At 38.5% G+C, this 23,695-nt stretch overlaps 1 protein-coding gene across 1 annotated transcript in view; it reads right to left on the bottom strand.

Moving 5' to 3' along the window:
• Positions 1 to 23,695, bottom strand: part of LOC145981371 (sodium-dependent multivitamin transporter-like) — a 58,615-nt gene that overhangs the window by 20,920 nt on the left and 14,000 nt on the right. Inside the window, exons 4-11 of the mRNA XM_083114608.1 lie at positions 22,666 to 22,731; positions 22,219 to 22,270; positions 21,740 to 21,807; positions 17,162 to 17,307; positions 16,018 to 16,161; positions 13,488 to 13,596; positions 10,190 to 10,299; positions 5,890 to 6,070 (exon numbers count right to left, since the gene is read on the bottom strand). Of these exons, the coding sequence (XP_082970734.1) occupies positions 5,890 to 6,070; positions 10,190 to 10,299; positions 13,488 to 13,596; positions 16,018 to 16,161; positions 17,162 to 17,307; positions 21,740 to 21,807; positions 22,219 to 22,270; positions 22,666 to 22,731 (876 nt within the window). The remainder of the gene's footprint in view (positions 1 to 5,889; positions 6,071 to 10,189; positions 10,300 to 13,487; positions 13,597 to 16,017; positions 16,162 to 17,161; positions 17,308 to 21,739; positions 21,808 to 22,218; positions 22,271 to 22,665; positions 22,732 to 23,695) is intronic.

Here is a 23,695-nt window from a genome sequence, read left to right as displayed (position 1 = left end):
GGAGCGATGTCATACCCCATTTTCCCTTACTCTGGCGTTCCACAGGGTGCTGCTTTATCACCATTACTCTACGTACTATACGTTGCCGATATGCCAAAACCCCCACAAGTTTCTATCTACCAATTCGCTGACGACACCGCATTTCTCGCCTGTTGTTCAACCATCCAAGCTATAAATAAAACTCTCCAACCAGCTATAAACTCTTTCCAAAGATGGTGTGACACATGGCGTCTCACAATAAATGTTCTCAAAACACAAGCATTGGTGTTTCTACAGACAGGCTGTCGCTCGAAGATCCAAAGGAACCCAACATTATTAAGCATCAAAATACGGGGAACTCCAATTCTGCCTGCCACCACTGCAAAATACCTGGGAGTCATATTTGACTCCAAGCTAACCTGGAAACCTCAATTGCTCAACATCGTCCAAAAAGCTACAAATCGTCTGAGCTTGCTCAAACGGCTAATTGGAACATCCTGGGGACTCAACTCCCAGGTTGTCCTACATACCTACAAGGCTTTCCTTCGACCAGCAATTATTTACGGCCACACTGCATGGATATCAGCCCCAGACTCATTCTATCACAAACTACAAGTTCTGGAAAGACATGCTCTTCGTTTGGCCTTCAGAGTAGTCCTACCAAGTCCTACACGACTACTGTACGAGCGAATAACCTTTCCCGAAATCACAACCCACATCGAAGCCATCCGTCACAAATATATAACTGGTCGAATGAACTCGCACCATCCACAACTTCTTAGCACAATGCACGAAGATGCTCTACACGACTGCCTTCCCACATACCACTGCACACCATTACAGCATCTCTTAACCATGTACACCTTCCTGATAGATCCACAGCATCCTGACTACCAGCTGTATAATATCCATCATCCTCCGGAACTACGGCACGTGATATATCCAACACATGCCGTACCATAGCAAATTATTACTTTCCTAACTCAAGTAAATTTCCACTACCGTCACGGAATAAATAAGATCTAAATGAACTACCTCAGAATAAGTAAATATGTTCCACTTCAATACTGAACAACACTTAGACCATCACCTTGCAAGGGAAAACATTTATGAAAACAATTCACTTACCAAAGAGAAGGTGTACCCTTCTAAATAGAAAACGAGGACAAAAAAAAAACTGCAAAGAAAAATTGATTACTAGTGTATAGTTTCAGATTGATTAGTTCATGGAACTCTTCAGCCTAACTATTGCCTATTTTGGGGAGCATCAAAAAGTTTTATAAGCTGCAAAGAAAAACTGTGATGTTTCAAACATGGGTGTTTGTTGTTAATTAGCCCCAATTGTTTCTAGTTTTGCTGTTATGCATATGTGTGTATACAATGTACATTACAGCCATGTTTAGACAGATATATATAACATATATATATATATATATATATATATATATATATATATATATATATTATAGCTTGCTGCAACTTCCAATTGTGGTAACTAGATTGCTTAATGTAAGCTTGCATCCAGCTAATAGCTTGCCATGGCAAGCTTGTTGCTAGCTACTTAGCTTGTCATGGTAAGCTTGCTTCATGCTTACAGCAAGTTGTCTGTGCTATCTGGGAAGGTTTATGTTGTGACCTCTCCCTTAAAACTATATTTTTTGGAATATTGAAAACTGTGGAACGATTTATTTCTTGGATTAAATGGTAGAACATGGAGATACATCTTGGTTCCTATATTTTCCTTTGATTTTTTTATCTAACACACTTTCTACTGTCGCTATATTCTGTTCAAATACTAACTAAATGATCTTTACTTCTCCTATGGAGGGAGGTGTGGGGCGGGGAGTAGGGGGTCATTAAGTTATATATATTTTAGAGATATCATAAAAATACTCAGTGGCGTGGCGCTATAGTACGCCCGTACGCCCGGCGTTCCCAGATTTAAAATTTCAAAAATGCGTAAATGCTGTGAATATAAAGTAAAACGTGACTAATCTCATATATGTTTGACCTTCATGGCATTATAATAGCTATTTTTCGCGATCCGCTTTCAACGCTTCACTCGCAACACTCGTTCTAGCATCTTTTTTCAATGCCTTTCCTGGCCGGACGCCGAGCAGGTTCGGCGTACAGGACTCCTATATTCCTTACTGCCTTTCTGGAGGGAAAGCTTCGATCTCTACAGCACGCGCGTAAATGCTCTCTCGTACGCCAGCGTAAGGAAGCAGAGGTCTACCGTGATTGGTTCATGTGACCCTTCCTGCCTTCTGAAGCAGACAAAAGCGGTAGAATTCCAACCTGGTTTCTCGCGCTCATGCAACTCGTGCTACAATACTCAATATTGACTGACGTAACTTTACCAATCTCAAATATACCGCTTCTAAATGGCCACTGCATTGTATAATTTATGGCACGAACAGCGATGTGCATTAGAAACTAAAAGATCAACACAATTTTTGTCAAATATGTCGGTGAAGTCCTCTTGGTAGAAATTCAGCCTGTGGCTTCTGTACCACTTAACCCGCAAAACTATTATTTTTTTATTGTTCTTATTTTTTCGTTATTATTTAACTGCTTAATATTGTGTCAATGGAAACGTTTAGCATTCATTTGAAAACTCTTACCATCGAATGCTCTCTAGACAAAATTATTTTTAAATGTTTATCAGCTGGTCTGAATTGCTAATCGGCACTGTTACGTCAGTAGAGTGTACGATAGTTGAATAATCCGCCCACCTCCGTGTCAGAGGGTTTTGCACAGCATGCCAAGACGACAGAGATCCCTGGTTCGAATCCCGGCGTGAGCACGGGTGTTCTTTGTCAGTGTCCCTTCATCAATATCATCACTCATATTCATATTCGCGATTAACCAAAAGTGGTAGAAAAGCGAAGTAAAATAAACCAAATCAATCAGTAGTTGGATCGCCCACAACAATGACGTCTACTGTTGTGCAGAGGCGCTTGTGATTCAGGTAGGTTTTTAATGACTTGCGTCATGCAAAAAAATATAAAAAAAGGTATAAAACACCAGAGTTCAAAACATTTGTGGCATAGTGAGGCATCTAATTTTCTAGCTAAAACATGCATGGATGATGTTTTATTGAAAATCCAGCTGATTTCATTCAAATAAACAATACCTGTGGTAACTAATACAATTATAAGTAAATTATTAAGCAAGAAAGGGCCGACCCTTCCTTCGGACTTGGCGTTCCCACCCGAAATGCCCATGTTACGCCACTGGAAATACTACATTTTTTTATATCTTTTAAAATATCGCTTGAGGTGTCAATTGACTGCTACTGAAATCATCCCTTACTACACACTCCATACTACTTTTGATGATACAGATATTTATATCACACAAGAAAAATGAACAGTATTCAGTCATTGTGCCTAGCGAACATTCCACCCTCGGGCCGAAACAATAAAACTCCCCTTCGTTCCATGCTGGCCTTTGACGCAGATACTGAGAGAATTTGCATGATGACATGTCAAAGTTACAGGTTTCTGTCTAAACGGAAGGTCACAACTCGGAACAGGGGCAGCGAAGGTACAGAGCCCTCCCTGTCCCCTGCCTGGCTATGGGTCTGGAGGGGAGTCGAACCAGTCCGTTGTCCCACTCCCCTTTGGAAATCGCCATCTTTCATTTTAAGTTACAAAAACAAACAAAGGTTGTAATTCTTATTAACATAATAAAGAAGTTAGTATACAAACACATTTACAAAAATAAAACAGCGTTGCAGCGAATAAATGGAGTGTAAAACACGGAAACCAGTTCATGTTTTCATATTCCACCATCTGATGCAAATAACAAATGGCTCACCACTATTCAAAATACCAGATTTTGTAATTTTCTGTGAGAAGTCACACAACATAAACAGAATGAATAAAATTTCCCGTAACTTTTAAAGCATTTTCTTAAACGAGGTATGTAAAAGTTAATTACAAAATAGAGTAACAATGCATTTCAGCACACTAACTGCAAGTAATGATACAAAATGTTTAAAACCCAGTTGTGGTAGATTTTCACCCATCTGGTGGAACTAGTAGAACTCTCTTTCCCAATCATATAATAAGAATTATGATAAACTGGAATAATTTGGTTTATTTTATTAGTTGATCATAGTTATATTATAACAATGATAGCCTTGGTTATTATTATTTTGTACTATTGAAGTTTGCTTCGCTTTTCTAACACTTTTTGGCTAATCGCGAAGATTGGAATGAGTAATGATATGATTAAATTGATGAGGGGACACTTTCAAAGAATACCCATGCCGGGATTCGAACCTAGCGTCGTTGCGCGATGTGCTAACCACTCCGCCGTGCAGGTCAGCGACTTAAAGGTACGAGGGTCAGTATTTATATTTTGAGCCTTGGCAACACTGATTGAAGTTAGGCGCGATTTGACGTTTGCACGGAATCGTCTGGCATTATTGAACATAACGTACTTCAAATGTTTTGTCAATAGCTTCATTTGTGGTGTTTATGTTGCCTTGGAGATTGCGCGACAACAATAAAATGGAATTAACTCGTGAACATTTTCGTGCGATGATTTTTTACGATTTTCGACGTGGATTTTCAAGACAAGAGTGCATCGATCAACTTACTTCAACATTTGGCGATGAAGCCCCATCCTTTGCCACTGTGAAACGCTGGTATAACGAATTTAATCGTGGCCGCCATTCGCTCACCGACGAGATTCGCGAAGGTCGTCCAAAATCAGTTGTTGTTCAAGAAAACATTGATGCTGTGCAAAACCTAATACTGCAAGATCGTCATGTGACATACTGTGAGATTGAGGCAACCATAGGCATTAGTTCCACCAGCATATATAAAATATTACATGATCACTTAGCTGTGAGAAAGGTATGTTCTCGTTGGATCCCACACAATTTGACAAAAACTCAAAAAGACGCTCGCGTCAAATTGGTGCAAACAAATGCTCAATAAATACAATCGTGGTGCTTCAAAAAACATATATGAGATTGTAACAGGTGACGAATCATGGATATATGCATATGAGCTGGAACGTAAACAGCAGTCGACTGTATGGGTGTTTCAAGATGAACCCAATCCAACAAAAGTTGTTCGCGCTCGAAGCACATCGAAACAAATGGTCGCCTGTTTTTTCGGGAAAACTGGTCATGTGGCAACCGTGCCTTTAGAGGAACGTAGAACGGTCAACTCTGAATGGTACACAACAATTTGTTTTCCAGAGGTCTTCGGTCAAATACGGAAAACAAACAAACGCCGTCGGATCATTCTTCATCAAGACAATGCCAGCTGTCACACATCTCGTCTAACAACCGACTTTATGAACAGTCAAAAAATCGAATTGATGGGTCATCCGCCATACAGTCCTGATTTGGCACACAATGACTTCTTCTTGTTCCCGAATGTCAAGAATAAATTGCGTGAATAACGATTTTCGTCGGCGGAAGACGCCGTTGATGCGTTCAAAAACCATATTATGGAGGTGTCTCAAGAAGATTGGAAAAACTGCTTTGACAAATGGTTCGAACGAATGCAAAAGTGTATTGACCATAAAGGAGAATACTTCGAAAAACAATAAAGCAGTTTTTAATTCCAAATTCCTGTTTTTTCATTGTTAGGTTCAAAATATAAATAGTGACCCTCGTAATCAAAGGGGAAGTCATCCATGAAGGGACAGCGAAATGCCTCCCCGAGAATTAAAACCTGCTGTGGACGTTCTTTTCGAAACACCAAAACCGGGTTTTTGGTCGTCGATAGGATTTTTTTTCTTGAGAGGGGGGCAAGGCCAACTATAAAACTTAAATAGTATAAATAGTAACAATAATGGTTATTATTATCATAGTTATGTGACAAGTAACAAGTCTGGTCTCGGGATTATCCTAAGTCAATTATGTATGTTGTACTTTTTGCTTACCTGAAATGCTGCCTCCAGTCGTTCTACGCAGACAGCGAGTACAATTAGAACCAACCCGGAGAGCACTGTTCCTATTCGGCTGAGCCTAGCCGACGCCTGCTCGCTGCAGTCCTTCCCGCACCAGGCAGGGAAGTCCGAGACACCAACGGTGGGCAGGGATATGATGCCACACGTCACCGCGCTGTGAAGGAAACAGAAGTTTCAGTCAAACATTCTTCACGGGCGAGACACTTCGTCCATTGATGATTTAAACTAGCTTCAAATTGTAAACAAATTGAGATATTATGGATGTGGTCTGTTTAGGATGCAATTGCTTCATCTCTGCTATCATGCGATGCCTACAGGGTGCGAAATCCCGGTGGGGGGACACCAACGATCTTGTTCTAAAATATCCCCTCCACCAAACTTTTCCAGTGGGGGAGAGTTTTTGTTCTAACAACAAAAGACAAACAATTACTATAGTTTTGAAGTCGAATATACAGGGTGACTCAAAAAATCACTTAACACCCTCGGTACAAGGCTACTGCAGCGCGCAACGTGGAAATGGTGATGACCAATCATTATCAGGCCAAGGGGGAACCACATTGACGCCACCCGCACGGTCGGCGGACATCAAGATGTCCGCCATCTTGAATTCAACTTTAGAATTTTAAATGGGAAGGGGATGATATGATATATCAAATCAGGCTAGAATTTCACGAGAAATGCAATGGTGAAGGTTTCTTTGATGTATCTTTAACCAGTAAAATGTTATGACTGAATTCTTGTACCAATTTTCTCCTTTTCGAGGTGTTAGAAAAATGCCTTAAAATTTCTTTAGCGCATTGGTAATCATTCATAATGCGCAGCTCTTCGTGGATGTATCCGATTAAAATCGTGTGCAATGGCATGCAAACTTCTCTCCCTAGACATCACTTTGATCTCGATGCGTTACCAATGCGCTAAACAAATTTTAAGGCATTCCTCTAACACCTTGAAAAGGAGAAAATTGGTACAAGAATTCAGTCATAACCTTTTACTGGTTAAAGATACATCAAGAAAACCTTCACCATTGCATTTCTCGTGAAATTCTACCCTGATTATATATATATCATATCACCCCCTTCCCATCTAAAATTCTGAAGTTGAATTCAAGATGGCCGCCGACCGTGCCTGGCAAAGATTGGTCATCACCATTTCCATGTTGCGCGCTGCAGTGGCCTTGTACTGAGGGTGTAAAGTGACTTTTTGAGCCACCCTGTACATTACGGGAATAATATCGACAACATACACAAAGAACGAACAAAAAAGAGCCTCATCTCTAAGGACACTGAACCCAGCAATCTCCAGAACATAGAATTAGTCCGAATTGCTATTTCTTCTCTATTTATCATCGCCTTTCATCAGCTACTGCTAAGTATATAAATACGTAAATGAAATACGTGTTTGCTTTTAGATGTGAATTTTATGTAGGGAACTATTATCTTCTCATAATATCTCTTCATTTTTGCCACTCCCCCTAGTCATGCAAATCATTGTTCATAGTATTAGTAGTGTATCAAAATCTTCAATTTGCAATCGAAATTGGAATGAAGGAAAGTCCATATATTTTTTGTACACTTTAACTAACTAACTCTCTAGCCTTCTTAAACCCGAAGGTTCATGGCTGCAGCAACACAGGCCTTCCATCTGTCCCTATCCTGAGCAAGATCTATATACTCTTATCCATCCCTACCGATTTCCTTTAGGTCCATCTCAACGATATCTTCGTCTTGGCCTTCCTACAGATCTCTTACCATCAGGTTTCCCAACAAGAATCCTGTAAACTTATCTTTCCTCTCCCATTCGTGCCACATGGCCTTCCCACCTAAGTCTTCTTGATTTCTGGACATGAATACAAATTATGTAGTTCTAAATTATGTAACCTTCTCCACTCACCTGTCTCCTCATCCCTTTTAGGTCCAAATATTTTCCTAAGGATCTTATTTTCAAATACTCTCAATTTATGTTCCTCTTTCAATGTAAGGGACTAAGTTTCGCATCCGTATAATAATACAGGCAAAATTACTGTTTTGTATATTTTAACATTTAGTTTCTTAGATATTAAACGAGAAGACAAAAGTTTGTGATGAGAACAGTAACATGCATTTCCTGAATTAAGCCTGCTTTTTATATCCTTTTTAATATAATTTTCATTTGTTAATATTACTCCTAAGTATTTGAATTTGGAAACTGGTTCAAACTAGTTGTTTTCAAAAATTAGATTTTGATTATTACCTAACACTTGGTTTCGGCCTGTAAGCATATATTTAGTTTTCTCTTTACTAACTTCCAAACCTATCGCTTTAGCTGCTTTGAAAAATATTTTAGCATTATTCTTAATTGTATTTATATCATCCCCTAATAAGTCTACATCATCTGCATATGCTAACAACTGAGTCACACCATTTAATTTTAGTCCTTCGTTAGTTTCTTTTACCTTCCTAACAGCATATTCTAACGCAAAATTAAAGAGCAATGGAGATAATGCATCTCCTTGTTTTAACCCATCATGAATTGTAAATTTGTCAGACATATTAATACCCACACGAATTTTACTTTCTGTTTCACTGGTGCATACTTTTATCATATTAACAAGCTTCTTAGGTATTCCAAACTCTACTAATATATTATATAATTTATCTCTTTTGACCGAATCATATGCTTTTTTGAAATCAATGAATAGCTGATGGACATTTTGATTATATTCCCACTTTTTTTCAAGTATCTGTATGATGTGAAAAATTTGATCTGTAGTTGATCTGTTACGTTAAAATCCACATTGATAATCACCTATAATTTCATTAGCATATGGGGTTAGTCTTGTTAAAATAATGTTAGATAATATTTTATATGTTGTTGAGAGTAGAGAAATTCCACGGTAATTATTGCAGTTCATTTTATCACCTTTTTTAAACACAGGAACAATTATGGATTCTTTCCACTGTTGAGGGATTTCTTCTTTATTCCATATTAAACAAATTAATTTATGAATTTGACATATTAACGAATTTCCACCATATTTAATTAACTCAGCTGGTATTAAATCAATGCCAGGTGCTTTGTTATTCTTTAGCCTATTAATAGCATCTTTAACTTCAGTCAAGTTAGGTTCGGAACTAAAGGTTCTGCTGTGTGTAATTCATTTACTTCTGATTTATCTCCTACATGAACATTTGAAAGGTCATTAAAGTAGTTCTTCCATCTGTTTAAAATATCACTTGAATCAGCCAAAAAATCACCGTCTTTATCTTTTATCAAGTTTACTTTAGGTTGCCACCCCTTTCTAAATTCATTTACACCTTTATATAAATCTCTGATAATTTTGTTTTTGCTGTTTGTTTCAATATTACTGATTTTGCTTTTCAAGTAATCTCTTTTTTTTTTACTTCGAAACGTGCGGCTAACTTTTCGCTTTATGCTATTATAATTGCTTAGATTTGTATCATCAGAGTTATTTAACCACCTAAGTCTAGCCTGATTTCTTATTTCCATTATATTATTACATTCGTTATCAAACCATGGCTTACTTTTTCTTGGTTTATGGTATCCTATACTTTCTTTAGCTGCTGATTCTATTACATTACGTGTACACTTTAAATAATATAATTTAATTCTATAATAATTTACATGTTTGTAATGACATTATACGCACACACACACACACACACACACACACACACACACACACACATATATATATATATATATATATATATATATTGTTGTTTATATCAGTAAGTGTTTTGTCGATTAAATAGAAGATACTCACGAAATATATTGTGTGTGAAAATGAATAAGTATACCCTACAAGAACGTGGAAAAATTGTGACAATATTTTTAAGGAATTATCTATCTGTAACCTTGACACAACAAGAATTTAGACGACATTTTGCATGGTCCCCCGATTTGACCGCTCCAGATTTTTTCCTTTGGGGATATTTGAAGTCATTGGTTTATGTGAATAAGCCAGAGAGGTTGCAGCAAGTAGAGGGCAATATTCAGCTTGAAATTGAAAACATTTCCCCGCAGATTTCCAACACCATGGAAAACGCAATAAAAAGAGCCCAAATTTGCACAAATTCGAATGGTGGTCATTTATTGGATGTTATCTTTAAAAATTGAGGACATAAAGCTTACAAGTATCAATAAAAGTTTAACACAAAAAAACCTACTTTGTTTATTTTAAAACCCAAGCTATAGGCTAAGAAAATCAGGTGATGACTTTTGTGCCACCTTGTATTTATGTTTTAATGTATACCCTAGTATACATTTTACCCACCTCAATGACCCACAGATTATTCCAGCAAGATAGAGGCCGGTTAATGCAGGAGTGTCTCCAACAGTCTCTTTGGCGAAGACGGTAAACAGTTGAAGATCGTTTCGGCAGATCTGGAAAGGAAATAGGATTTTGTAATGCAATAGTAAGACTGGCCATGGATGGGTTCGAGTCCTGATCGAGCCTGTTGCTTAAATTTCTACGTAGTACATCTCATGTGTGTGCCAAATCACACCTTTAGTGGCTTTTTATTCGTTCGACTCACAAGGGAGGTTTCTAAGTGTCCACCTCCGATTTCCATGAAACTTGGCAGATGTATAGAGGGGCCCAAAGGAAGAAATATGTGTTTTTTTGTCTAGGCTAAAAAAAACGATTTTAGGGGGCAAAACTCCCTCAAATGTCAAGATGATGAGAAATTGAAGTGGGGATCTGACCCCTGTGTCCCCCTCCGATTTCCATGAAACTTGGCAGGTGTATAGAGGGGCCCAATGGAAGAAATACGTGTTTTTTTGTTTCGGCTAAAAAAACTGTTTTAGGGGGCAAACACCCCCCTCAAATGTCAAGATGAGGAGAAATTGAAGTGGGGATCTGACCCCTGTGTCCCCCTCCGATTTCCATGAAACTTGGCAGGTGTATAGAGGGGCCCAATGGAAGAAATACGTGTTTTTTTTGTTTCGGCTAAAAAAACTGTTTTAGGGGGCAAACACCCCCCTCAAATGTCAAGATGAGGAGAAATTGAAGTGGGGATCTGACCCCTGTGTCCCCCTCCGATTTCCATGAAACTTGGCAGGTGTATAGAGGGGCCCAATGGAAGAAATACGTGTTTTTTTTGTTTCGGCTAAAAAACTGTTTTAGGGGGCAAACACCCCCCTCAAATGTCAAGATGAGGAGAAATTGAAGTGGGGATCTAACACCGAAACCACGTAAATATGGCATAGGAAGAACACGCACATATAATTGGAACACACACAGCACAGAACTGTAGGATTGTCGGTACCAAACGCAAGTTCTATCGTGAAGGACGATGGAGGTTGAAGTTCTGTGCTAATAGTACTGGCAGATACACACGTGGGACACTTGAGATATGAAGTGCATATCACTGCCAAACACAGCTCTGTGCTATGTGTGTTCCAATTATATGTGCGTGTTCTTCCTATGCCATGTTTACGTGGTTTCGTGTTCAGATCCCCACTTCAATTTATCCTCATCTTGACATTTCAGGGGAGGAGGGGGGTGCCCCCTAAAACAGTTTTTTAGCTGAGACACAAAAACAAGTATTTCTTCCTTTGGGCCCTTTATATACACCTGCCAAGTTTCATGGAAATCGGAGGACACTTAGATAACCTCCCTTGTCAGTTCACATGCATGTTTGTAAGGAGCTCTAAGACCCTTTAGCCCTCCTACTACTATTTTCGACACGCCCTTGATAATTAATCATTAACTAACTAACTCCATTGGCGACACAGCCATCGAAGACGCCAGGACCTACCACAGCCATTTATTCATTGGGTGACACGTAGTCAGCGCATGGATTTATTCATTGGGTGACACGTAGTCAGCGCAGGGATTTATTCAATGGGTGACACCTAGGCAGCGCATGGATTTATTCATTGGGTGACACTCAGTCAGCGCAAGGATCTATTCATTGGGTGACACTCAGTCAGCGCATGGATTTATTCATTGGGTGACACGTAATCAGCGCATGGATTTATTCAATGGGTGACACGTAGGCAGCGCATGGATTTATTCAATGGGTGACACGTAGGCAGCGCATGGATTTATTCAATTGGTGACACGTAGTCAGCGCATGGATTTATTCATTGGGTGACACGTAGTCAGCGCATGGATTTATTCATTGGGTGACACGTAGTCAGCGCATGGATTTATTCATTGGGTGACAAGTAGCCAGCGCATGGATGTATTCATTGGGTGACACGTACTCAGCGCATGGATGTATTCATTGGGTGACACGTAGTCAGCGCATGGATTTATTCATTGGGTGATACGTATTCAGCGCATGGATTTATTCATTGGGTGACAGGTAGTCAGCGCATGGATTTATTCAATGGGTGACACGTAGGCAGAGCATGGATTTATTCAATGGGTGACACGTAGATAGCGCATGGATTTATTCATTGGGTGACACGTAGTCAGCGCATGGATTTATTCATTGGGTGACACGTAGTCAGCGCATGGATTTATTCATTGGGTGATACGTATTCAGCGCATGGATTTATTCATTGGGTGACACGTAGTCAGTGCATGGATTTATTCATTGGGTGACACGTAGTCAGCGCATGGAGTCCCATCGCCGCTGTTTTCTGGCTTTCGAGACCGGAGACCGTTACTTCTTATTTTCAAGTAGCTTTCCCAATTGCCTTCACGACGTTCGGTCAACGGCGGAATTTTTTGGGATCCCACCGGGAATCGAACCTGGGACCGTTCGCACCAAAGGCGAGAGCGCTAGCCATTTTTGTTTTAATAATAAAGGAAAACCCCTAAGCGTCAGCGTCATGCTCTTTCTCAATATTTCATACATATCAGGTTTTACTCATTTCTCTACTTTCTCATTGAGGACAAACACAAACATGCATGTCTTACCCGGGATTCGAACCTTGGATCCTGGCGTCAAGTTTTTGGAATTTTGGAAACAGTGAAATTAATCATTCTTTGCATTAAATAGTAGAATATGAAAACAATCTGGTTCCTGTATTTTACGCTTTGGTTATTTCGTTCGAACACTAACTGAACTATACTTCTGTTGTTAACAATGAGAATTAGAATCTTGCTTGTCTTTGTAACATGAAACGAACGATGGCACTTTCCAGGGGAATCAGATGAAAAGTTTTCGACCCACCCCCTCCTTATACGATGCCATGACAATAAAAGAATTAACTATCATTACAGCTTATAGCTACATCGAAAATATTTGATCAACTACATGCAGTGTGGAATTGGAAAAGTAGGTGGTACAGGGTGTCCGAAAAGTCACGTAAAGCGAAACTTTGAACGTACATAACTTTTGTACAAAAAGGTATAGAGGCATGAATGAGCCTTGCACCGGGTATTAACTTGTTCCCCACACTGAATGTTTATGTACAAAACTTACGTAAATTCAAAGTCAAGGTTGCGATACTTTCCGGACACCCTGTATCGGAAAGAACAATTAAATGACGAAGAGGTCAGTATTTATAAGAAATATCTTGCCCAGTTATAAATATTTACAACTAGAAGGAGGAATTCGCCCCTTCCCTTTCCCCATCACTACAAGAAATGAAAACTGAAAAGGTGGAATACTTGCCTGCGAGAGATTTTGTGCACGTTCATGAAAGGTCGCTAGCATCATTAATCCCCCATAACAGCAAGTGGTTATTACTAGTATCAAGGAAACCATATTGATTCCTACAGCCCTGCAATAAGAAAAAAATTAAATCAAGTTAAATATGAAATTAACAACAACAAACAAATCGTCATTTCTTCTAGGACACCCAAAGCACAACGAACATTTTCTCTACCACGACAAATCAAAACCAGCACTTTTCCTACGGCATCCAAATTGAAACCACTATATATTCTAAAATGTGTAAGAACCAACATTTCATATATAGCAGTATTTCTCAACATCCGGGCCGCGTCCTGGTAGAGTGGGATCCATGAGTATTACCGTGCAATTTGTCCATCACCATGTTCGTGCACTTTATTTGACCCAATAAGAGCTTCAAGAATTAAAAGAAAACTCAAAACAAGCTGTTGACAACTTCTGCACCAGCATACATAAAACTCCATCGCTCAAACACAAATAGGATGTGAGAGAAAAATTAATGACAATAGTCGTGGAGAATTTGCGCGGTAATACTCCTGGATCCCATTGTACCGGATCCTGGCATCAAATATATCAGGCAGCGAGAGGTTCATTAGATTCAGCGGTTGACAACTAATATTACCCTAACTTATATTTGTCAACAAGCCTACACATAATTTATTTTTTAATTTTAATTTCAAGGTACAGTTAACGAATTTAGTAGTACTGTGAACTTATACAGCAATTTTGAGTCGCTCGATTTTATATTTTGGAAAATGAATTCAAAAAGTTTACACTTTGACTAATGTAAGAATAATTGAATACTAATGGCACAAGGCAATAGAAAATTATGCTTAAAAACAATCGAATATTGTCGTTCGGACTACACATTGGACGCAAATCATGTATAAAGAAGCTGTTGCACTACTAAGTGAGGCGACCTTACATATTAATTAATGTATATTGCGTTTTAAAGAATTATAAAGATATTTACTAGTAAAGTTGTTGGGATACTGGCATCGACATTTCAAAAAATAATTTACCTGGCCGCCGTTTCACGAAGGTTGAGAACCACTGCTTTTCGGCAACAAATCAAAATCATAATTTCTTTTACAATAACCAATAAGAACCACTTCTTCTACGATGACAAATCAAAATTTTCATGAATGATTCAGAATTGTAAAATATTCTTCTCTCTCTAATTTTCTCTCTGTTTCTGACACCACTTGGGCATATTTTGCCATTAATATAGACGAAGGGAAGGAATATTCTAGATCTAGAATACTCAAAAATAGAATAAAAACCTTGAATTCATAACAGCCTCAAGCGATTAGGTCTAATCGTTCCAAGATACCAACATGAGATGGCGAGATAATATTTATGCATATTTGTTTCCAAATCTTACTGCAAGTTACTTTCCAGATAGCTTAGTAAGCATGCTTCATAATTGAAACAAGCTTTTCATGTAGAGTGTACAAGCTTGCGCGCCGCTTAATTCTCTTCCGCGCCCCCTTCAGCACCCCCTACGTTCAACTGAAAACACTAACATTAATATGTAATATTATGTCGTCATATTGAGCGCCAAATGAGAAGTACCGAAGTAAGACCTATATTATTGTATGCAACAGGCAAGCACTGAAAGAGGTGCTGGTACTTTTATGTACTGGCGGCAGCCTCTGTAAAGATCAGCGGCCGTTTCTTTTCTTTCGCCAGCATTGTTGTTATGAACTTTTTCTTATTTTGTTTCTTCAAGTGGTCTGTTCCTGGTTTTTGATAATTGCCTATAGCTTAATCTGAGTTATTCTTCTTTTTTGCATTATTGATAAACGGTTTATTTTACGCCTGCTTGTTCTTTCTTACACTGGAGCAAAAATTTCAACTGCTTTTTTAGGTCGTGCTTGAGAAATTATTTAATGCGAGTTGCAACATGAAGGGTAGTTTTCTTCTTAATACGTTCTATGTATTTGTTCCACGTAACGTGTCTAGTAAACGTACCATTTCAAGAATTTTCAAAAACTGTTAGGAAGAGGCAGGCCCAACGTTCACGAAGAAATCTCACAGTTCGTTGTTGGGGATAGTGCGGCTGAAGGGATGTTAAAGATGACACAGTTCCTGTGGTCTTCGCGATTTGTCTTGTGGCAGACGGAAATACTATGTATTTTCTACCTATAGGTTCAAAAATTGTGTTTTTAAGGGCAGGATGATTTTATTTTGTATTTCACTACATATTTTTGGCCCCGCACTATGCTAAACTTTATCTACTAAGGGAAAGTAAACTGACCTTGCCCCCCCCCCCCCCCAGTTTTGGCACCTTGCTCCTCCAGTTTTGAAAGGTTGCATGCGTGTTTCATGTTTTCCTTATTTTCAGAATCCCACCCTTTCCGCTACCCTCTCAGCACCCCTAGATGAAAAATCCTGGCGCCGCTGATTATGAAACACTGACCTTAAGATAAAATCTTAAAAATAAAAGAAGGTATAAGTTTGAATTTCCCGATTTTCTTATTTTTTTAATACTAAAGTTGAAAGCTACCTTTGTGCGTGGCTCAACAATGGTGCTGACAGGTATTGTTGAACTTGGATCTGGTTGCAGGTATATAAGTTGGCGAACAGAAAAGAGCCTCCAATGATGACGGACCAGAAGTTGTACTGGGTGATTAAGAGGTTGTCATCAGTACTGAAACGACAAGAAATATGTCGAATATAGATATGAATGCAACCATAGGCAGATCTATATATTTATTTTCTCTGGGAGGGGTACAGAATATACTGTATATGAGAAATCTAATACTGGAAATACACGGTGTACACGATGAACCTCCAGGGTTTCAATGCAATGTTAAAAATCAGAAAATAAAGCTACGACAATCCAGTCTTTTGTATTTGTTGCCATATACGTTCAAGTTTGTGTTGTTCTTTTTTTTTAGTTCGTACGCGTCATACTTGGCAGCGCTGTCGTCGCTTTTGTGAAAATGGCGTCTTCTCAAGAGAAAGCACACGCTGTGGTATGGTTTGTGGAGTCAGAATCGATTGTTACGGTGCAGCGTAAGTTTCGGTGTGTCTTTAACAAATCTCAGATTTGTCAAGAAGTTAAAGTGGACAAGCCCAAAAGGACTGACTTGGCAAACGATTCTTTCTCGCACTGATGATAACCCCGAGTTTCTGAACATGGTAATGTTCTCAGATGAAGCAACGTTTCACGTGTCACTCCTCTGGACTTCTTCCTCTGGGGGCATGTTAAGGACGCAGTTTACTCAACGAATTGTTCTTGCCATTGATACCAACCCTGACGACGTGCTGCAGCGCACGTAGCGCGAAGTGACATACCGGCTGGACATTCTTCGGGTCACTAAAGGTACTCACGTAGAAGTGTGGAAATTTTTTGTAAGAAACTTTTTGAGTTGCTCTTTGCAATGAAATTACCAAAAAAGTGTGCAGGTGTGTTGGTCTAATTTTGCATCACTTCAAAATCCCGGAGGTTCATCGTGTACACCCTCTACAATATGCAGATTTTTCGACATTAAAAACAATAATAATGAGATAAGAGAAAACAACAAAATAAAAATTAAAGAGTACATAAATAGTTTCTGAACCATTAACCCAGTGAATGCATTTTAGAAGAGAGAGCTCTAAGGTATGAGTGTATAACTACAAATTAATGGGGAAACTTTACTTACTTGAAAAATTCAAAGTCTTCCACCCATAATGTTTTATTTTCTGTCTCCACAACATTGATGTGGCCTTTGACTGCAACACCCAAAATGCCAGCAACAGCAACCATAAGGTGGAAGGTGTTGGACCACATAACTGCTTTCATGCCACCCTACGAACAGAAGACAGGCTTCTAAAAACAATAAACAATATCCAGATACAAAATTCATGGTCTCCAGCCATTAGCGTACTCAGCTAAATACACAAAATATTATTTCGTTATTACCATTTTCTAATTTGTTTGAAAGTTGTACAAAGACAGAAATGGTAATCGCAGTTCATTTTAAGTGAAGTTTGCGTTTACCACTTTGTTTTTTACCGATTTCTTTACCGCTGTCATTTGGCAATTTTGGTTTTCTCAAAATTTCGGAGGGGGCTCTATCCCCATCAGCTCCCCCTCGCATGTCAGTGGTTCCTGCATAAAATTGCCAAAGCGAGAGTGTACAAGCAGGGAGGCGATTGGGTTCCAAAACTAGGGGGGCAAAACTGTGGGCAAAGACCGTGTTTACTTTCGCTTGGTAGATAAGGTTTAGCATAGTTCGGGGGCAAAAGTGGCAAAAAGTGGGGGTCAACTGTCCCCCCCTCGCCCCCCCCTAATCGCCGTCACTGTGTACAAGCTTAATCTTACAGATACTATGCCAAATTTTGCAGTTGTGTTGGATAACCACTCATCTAGTGGACCGAGTCTCCAGAAGTCTCTCCAAAGCACAGTGGGCGAGAATTCTTAAAATGGGGTCAAAAATCGAAATTCCTACTTGAAAGCAGAGCCTTTAAACCATTAGTTTCCTGTAGAACAATGATGGGGCTGCCTCAAAATGCAAAAAGTTCCATCCAGGTGTTAACGTAAATGAGGATTTTAAGGTGGGCAAAACTCATACATTTGTTAAATGCCATTTCACAGATGTCTCGCACACAGTTTCACCTATTGAGATTGGTGTTGAATTATCAGAACGTTATCTGTGTGGGCTTCAGCTGCACATATTCTACGTATCGTCAAGGTATGCACTTTCTGTGGGTGTAATGTATGAATGAATTCATTTGCTGAATTGTGGGCATTGTTATACAAGAATGTTCATATACTGCCGTTTTGAGCTGAGTTACAATGACGTGTATTTCTTCCATTTGACTTCAAAATTTGTGGGACGATGTAGGATGAGGATGTTTGTGCCGAATGGTTCAATGAGTCTTATAAAACCAACCAAGAGAAAACTGGCTGCCAACCCCTGCCTAATCGGAGTTACGAAATGGAAAAAGAATGTAGTTTCGCATGGTTTCACACTACCAAATAAGCCTGCATTGAAACAGAATTGCATTAAAAAAAACGCAGTATTTAACGTAAACATAGCAGAATCGGAATACATTGGAGACCAGATATAGTATCTCAGTCCTACATACCTCAAAGCTGGCAATCGGGAAATTCTGACAGTCCTTTTATACACTAGTTTGCAACAAAGCGAGCGGTACATCATCTGCTCAGGTATGGTACATTTGTGACGCTTGGCCGACAGAAATGAAAACAACTTTGACAAGATCACTTGACTTCTTCCTTGACATGTCGTATCGAATCGAATTCAAAAGGGGCAGGCTCGTGGAGAAGACAGTAAAAACGAAAGCTCGAAAACCAAACGTCCAGGATAATTCAAACGCTTCGTGGGCATTGTCGTTGACAAGCCTAAACAAGATGGCAGTGGCAGCTCTAATGATGACAAGACAACACACCAATTCTATCAGGATCCTAAAAATGTCAGTGGAAATCACAGGCATTAACGAGATGTTAATCAAACGATGCAACTATTTTGTAAACACAATCGTCAAGTCACCGTACTAACGTTCACAGTTTTCGTGAATGTGCGTTGGTAACTGTGAAACTTCTTGTAACAGAATATTTCTGGTATTTTATGTCCGATTGCGTACACACGATCTTGGTGCATGGTCCTGAAACCATAGCAGCAGCTGTTCTTCCAGTCGGCAGCTCACTGAGGAGGTTCAAGTTGCAAGAATCAAGAATATTAAGTGAGCGACTTTCCTGACAGAGCTCCCAAATTTCTACCAACAAAGATCTTATGCATCAGCTTATCTCTCATGATCCACTAACATCAAGCTTTCAGCCTTTGCTTGATAAGAAATCATGTACGCTTTCAGAAGATGTCACTTGCTCGACATCATGGAGTGTCAGATGAACCCGCCTGACCAATGGAAAATCTATCCACTACTAACAAGGAAAGTGAAGTTTAAATTGATCTCAGTCAGCATATAAACAGTTTTTCTTGTATGTACGCATTGCTTGCATTGTAGAATTATTTTCCTGTAGTTTACGGTTATTACAAGCATAGAAAATAGTTTTTCGTTTTGACGTTTCAGGAGAACACACGCTCCCTTCGTCAGACATTTATTTTCATTTTTACTAAAGATACAGTTATAACAATGGTTAGCAATTTTTTAAACAAAAAGAATCCGTTATATAATGGATGTTGTCAATGTTACATTGTTGTAATATAGCAACTTAACTGTGAAAAGAAGCAGTCTGTTTTATTTTTATTTCAGATAAAAAAAAATTGATCACATTAATTTTTTAATTTAAAAATATGAATCCCAAATATCATCATGTAATTCGAATTCATCATTGTTTTCACAAAGTCTCTTGATGTTTTCTGTTACATTAAATTTTAAAGATGGTGGCTTACTCCAATTGTGAAAAAGAAATCTCCATACTGGAGCTATGTTACCATTTTCATTATTTCATTTATTCCAGTGTTCTTCTGCAATGAAGGAAGGTTCCCAGACATTCAACTCTATGTTTCCCGTCAATCTTTTTAAAACCCTTCTCTTTTTAATCAAATGCTTCTCTTTGATGATGTGAGCTGACAAACCTGTTCTTGGGTTTTGATTTATAATGTCCAAATCGTGTTCGTGCCATCTTATTGCCATTTTCCTTGCTGTTTGTCCTACATAATCCTTTGAACATGAACAACTTATATTATATATTCCTGTAGTTTCCACATCTGGTAGAGAGTTTCTAATTTTGAATTCATTAAATGAACATTCCAAACTTTTTGGTGATCTAAACACAATTTTGAAATTAAAACTTCTAAAAATTTTGGCAATTTTGTGAGAATCTCTTGTGGAATGGAATGCACACAAATTTCTCTTCAACAGATTTTTCATCTTTGCCTGTATTTCTCTTCTCCTTTAGTTTTCTTGCGACTTGTTCAGTATATAAACACAATACACTTTAGTAAAATTTATTTCGTAGTGCAAGGTAGGTGAGAATCATCGTGCCCACTGCACCGTGCCATGAAGGAATATGGGGGAATGTGGAGGCTCCACATATTCACGATCTCGGTCATTTGTGGAGGTAATGCGATCAGCACCACGCTGGCCCCCCTCTCTCCCTCCCTCCCCGGTTGCCTCTGGGTACACATTTTTTACATGCTGTGTAAACCCGAGCTGCTTTTATGCAAGAACTAGGCCAGAAATAAATCCGACCGTAGATGACCCATCCCGAGAATCGAACCCGAGTCCCCACTTGGCAGTCAGACGCTCTACCGACTGAACCACCCCGGCTCCATTTGGTAGTGTTTTCATGTCGACAAGCACAGGATTTAACTGATTTTATGTGATATACCAAACTGCAGTTTTTCTCAGTACATGAGCACGACATTCTTTTGTACACAACATGCTACTTTATTATTTTGCACTACTATCATATGAATAACTACAGAATTTGAATCATTTTATGTTTTGTTATGTATTATATAATTTTATTAGAATACTGACAGCCTAAAGTATCACCATCAGATTTTTTTCCCAATTTTCAGAATTCTGGTCCACTGTGCAAAGGTACAATAATAATAATTTACAACAGTGGCGGCGATTGGGTTCCAAAACTGGGGGGCGGACAAGGACAGTTTACTAGCATAGTGCGAGGTCAAAAGTGGCAAAATGACAAAAGTGGGATAGCAACTGCCCCCCACGCCTCCCTAATCGCCGCCGCTGATTTGGTAAAAAATAACATCCTTAGTTTATAGTAATAATTCTCATATTTATAAATTATTTCCACTTCTCTATTTTATTTCAAAGGCTTGACCATCTCTACAAAATATTCTGGGAACGCTCATGTCCACGTCATTGAATAATTTATTACATTCATGGGCGTCCGGATGGGGGGGCAAGGGGGAGCCGTGGCCTTCCCCTGGAAAATGAAAGTCAACCAAAAAATATATATTTTTGACATATAATTTCATTTCAGCCACAACAATATGTATTAATTATTGTATGAATATGATAAATTCAAATTTAAGCAATGTTTTTTGAGGGAACAATACTATTATTGGGGAAAATGTGCCTTGTTTGACCCCCTGGAAAAAATACCTTTCTTGCCCCTCCCTGGAAAAAATCCTGCGGACGTCTATGATTACATTGTTATTTTGTTACATTAATTAAATACAACCTATTTGATTTTAATAAGTGTGATAACTACGTTTTCTCATGTATATAAGTCCATATATTTAAATAAAAAAAACAAATGGGTAGAGAGTACTTACGAGAGTTGTGTAGATAATTCCAATGCTAAAAATCACCAACACTCCCAAACTAGAATCAAATCCTCCCACTGAAAAGAAAACAACAAAAATGTCTCACTTGAAACCTGAGTAACTATAGTCCTGTAGTTACAGAGAAAATTCTCCTCGCTGATACCGTTAAAGAACGGAAAGTTTTATAAATTTCCGCCCGAAATAAAAAATGTATTAGCATCAGTCCGAGTATTTTCTAGCCACACCTTAAATGTGGAGCTACGTGTTGAAATTAACGGACGCTGGCTCCGAAAAACTATGCAAAAGAGATGATTTTAAACTTCCGAATAACGGACGACGTGAGAAAAAACAATGATAATTCCTGGAATTTAAGAGTACCTAAGTGTTGCAACATATATTCAAAATAAACTCATTGCTCTATATTGTAAAGTTCATGACACATCCGACAGATACTATCTATAAATTCCACTTTGGGGAAAATCACTCACCTAATTTTAAGGCATGTCCAGTGACATAAACGACTGCAGCTAGGTAGAACAGCTGAAGGAAAGAAAAATATATTTTAGAAAACTTCAGTTGTGGTCATATCGACACTAACATTATTTAAGTTAAAATAATTATGCAAGTGATGTCTTGACTTATATTTCAACTTTTGTATTTTGACCTTTCACAGCTTGGTATGGGCGAAGTGGTCTTAATGTGTGTCCTTTATGCACAGCTATCAAACCAAGGAATGTATCTATACAAACTTCTTTTCAGGTGTTTCCTGGAATTATTCACAGGCAAGAAATAAACTCTATCTGATGTAAACTATTATTTCTAATGAAGGTAATTAATTTCCTTAGTCCTAGCTAGTCATACAAACAGTCCAATAGAAAACATATTTGTTTCATAAACAATCTCGAAATTTCGTCATTTGAAGTCAAATAACTTACCGTTTGACATGCAAACATACTACTCGCCAGTATCCTAACGCATTTATCGAATCTCTTCTCCAGATACTGAAAAAAAAAAGACGAAACAAGTTAATGAATATTGTAATGACCCCGAGTTTGCCATTACTTCGTGGTTTTATATTATTATATTTTATATTATTATTATTAGTAGTATTATACAGTTAATAATTCATATATATATTCATAAATATGGCCATCTTTATAATCAATTCACATATCTACAAGTATGAATAGCGGCAAATTTTAGCAATTTACATAGTTTCAACATTAATCGTTTCATTTGCTTTTAAATGTTCTAAGGAGTGTTATAAGTTTCATTTTGATCAGTGAATTGAAGCCGAAGTTAATAATTTCTGAGTTAAATTCCTTATATCTATTTGTTGTTTCATGTTTCCGGCAAACGCCGTTCGTTTCTCTTATATTTTGAAAGCCATTGTTGATGTATTTAAACTCTTGTGGGGTGAGAAGATCACGTGCTTTTCATTGCATTGTTGCCACCACATACCTAAATTCACTGTGCCAGATTACTGTACTTTTCTAATATATTACTGTTGGCTTTTATAGAACTTCCTAGTATTAAAAGGTTATTGTGTCTGGTAACACTGTGTAACTGAGGAGGTGTTTTCGCCTTCCGGGAAAACGGTTAGGAGTCGCGCGGAGAGATTTGAAGTAGCCAGAGGTGCTTCGCGTTACGGAAAAGATAGGCTTACGCATCTCGTGCTGTACCGTTCAAAAGTATTTGAATTGTAATTTTTAGTCTGACATGATATACGTGCGTGTCTAAAATAAACGTAAAGTTGAACATATTGCGGTTTTTCTTTATTTCGAAAGTGTATTTCGTACTTGTGGATACCTGCATCAGGAGGACAACCTCGTGGGTTGTCATTGGACTTCACCTGTGGATCCAAGGGGAAGGAACGCAGTAATTCAGCCCGATCCCTGGGATTATCCAGCATGCTCTGCTGAGCTTATAAGGTAAGTGTACTGGTGAAGTGCACCGCTACGTGGG

Source organism: Lepisma saccharinum, chromosome 29 (genome assembly GCF_977018435.1).
Source record: "Lepisma saccharinum chromosome 29, izLepSacc3.1, whole genome shotgun sequence".
NCBI lineage: Eukaryota > Metazoa > Arthropoda > Insecta > Zygentoma > Lepismatidae > Lepisma > Lepisma saccharinum.
The sequence above is the reverse complement of the archived record's forward strand: the minus strand, read 5'-3'. Positions and strand labels throughout refer to the sequence as shown.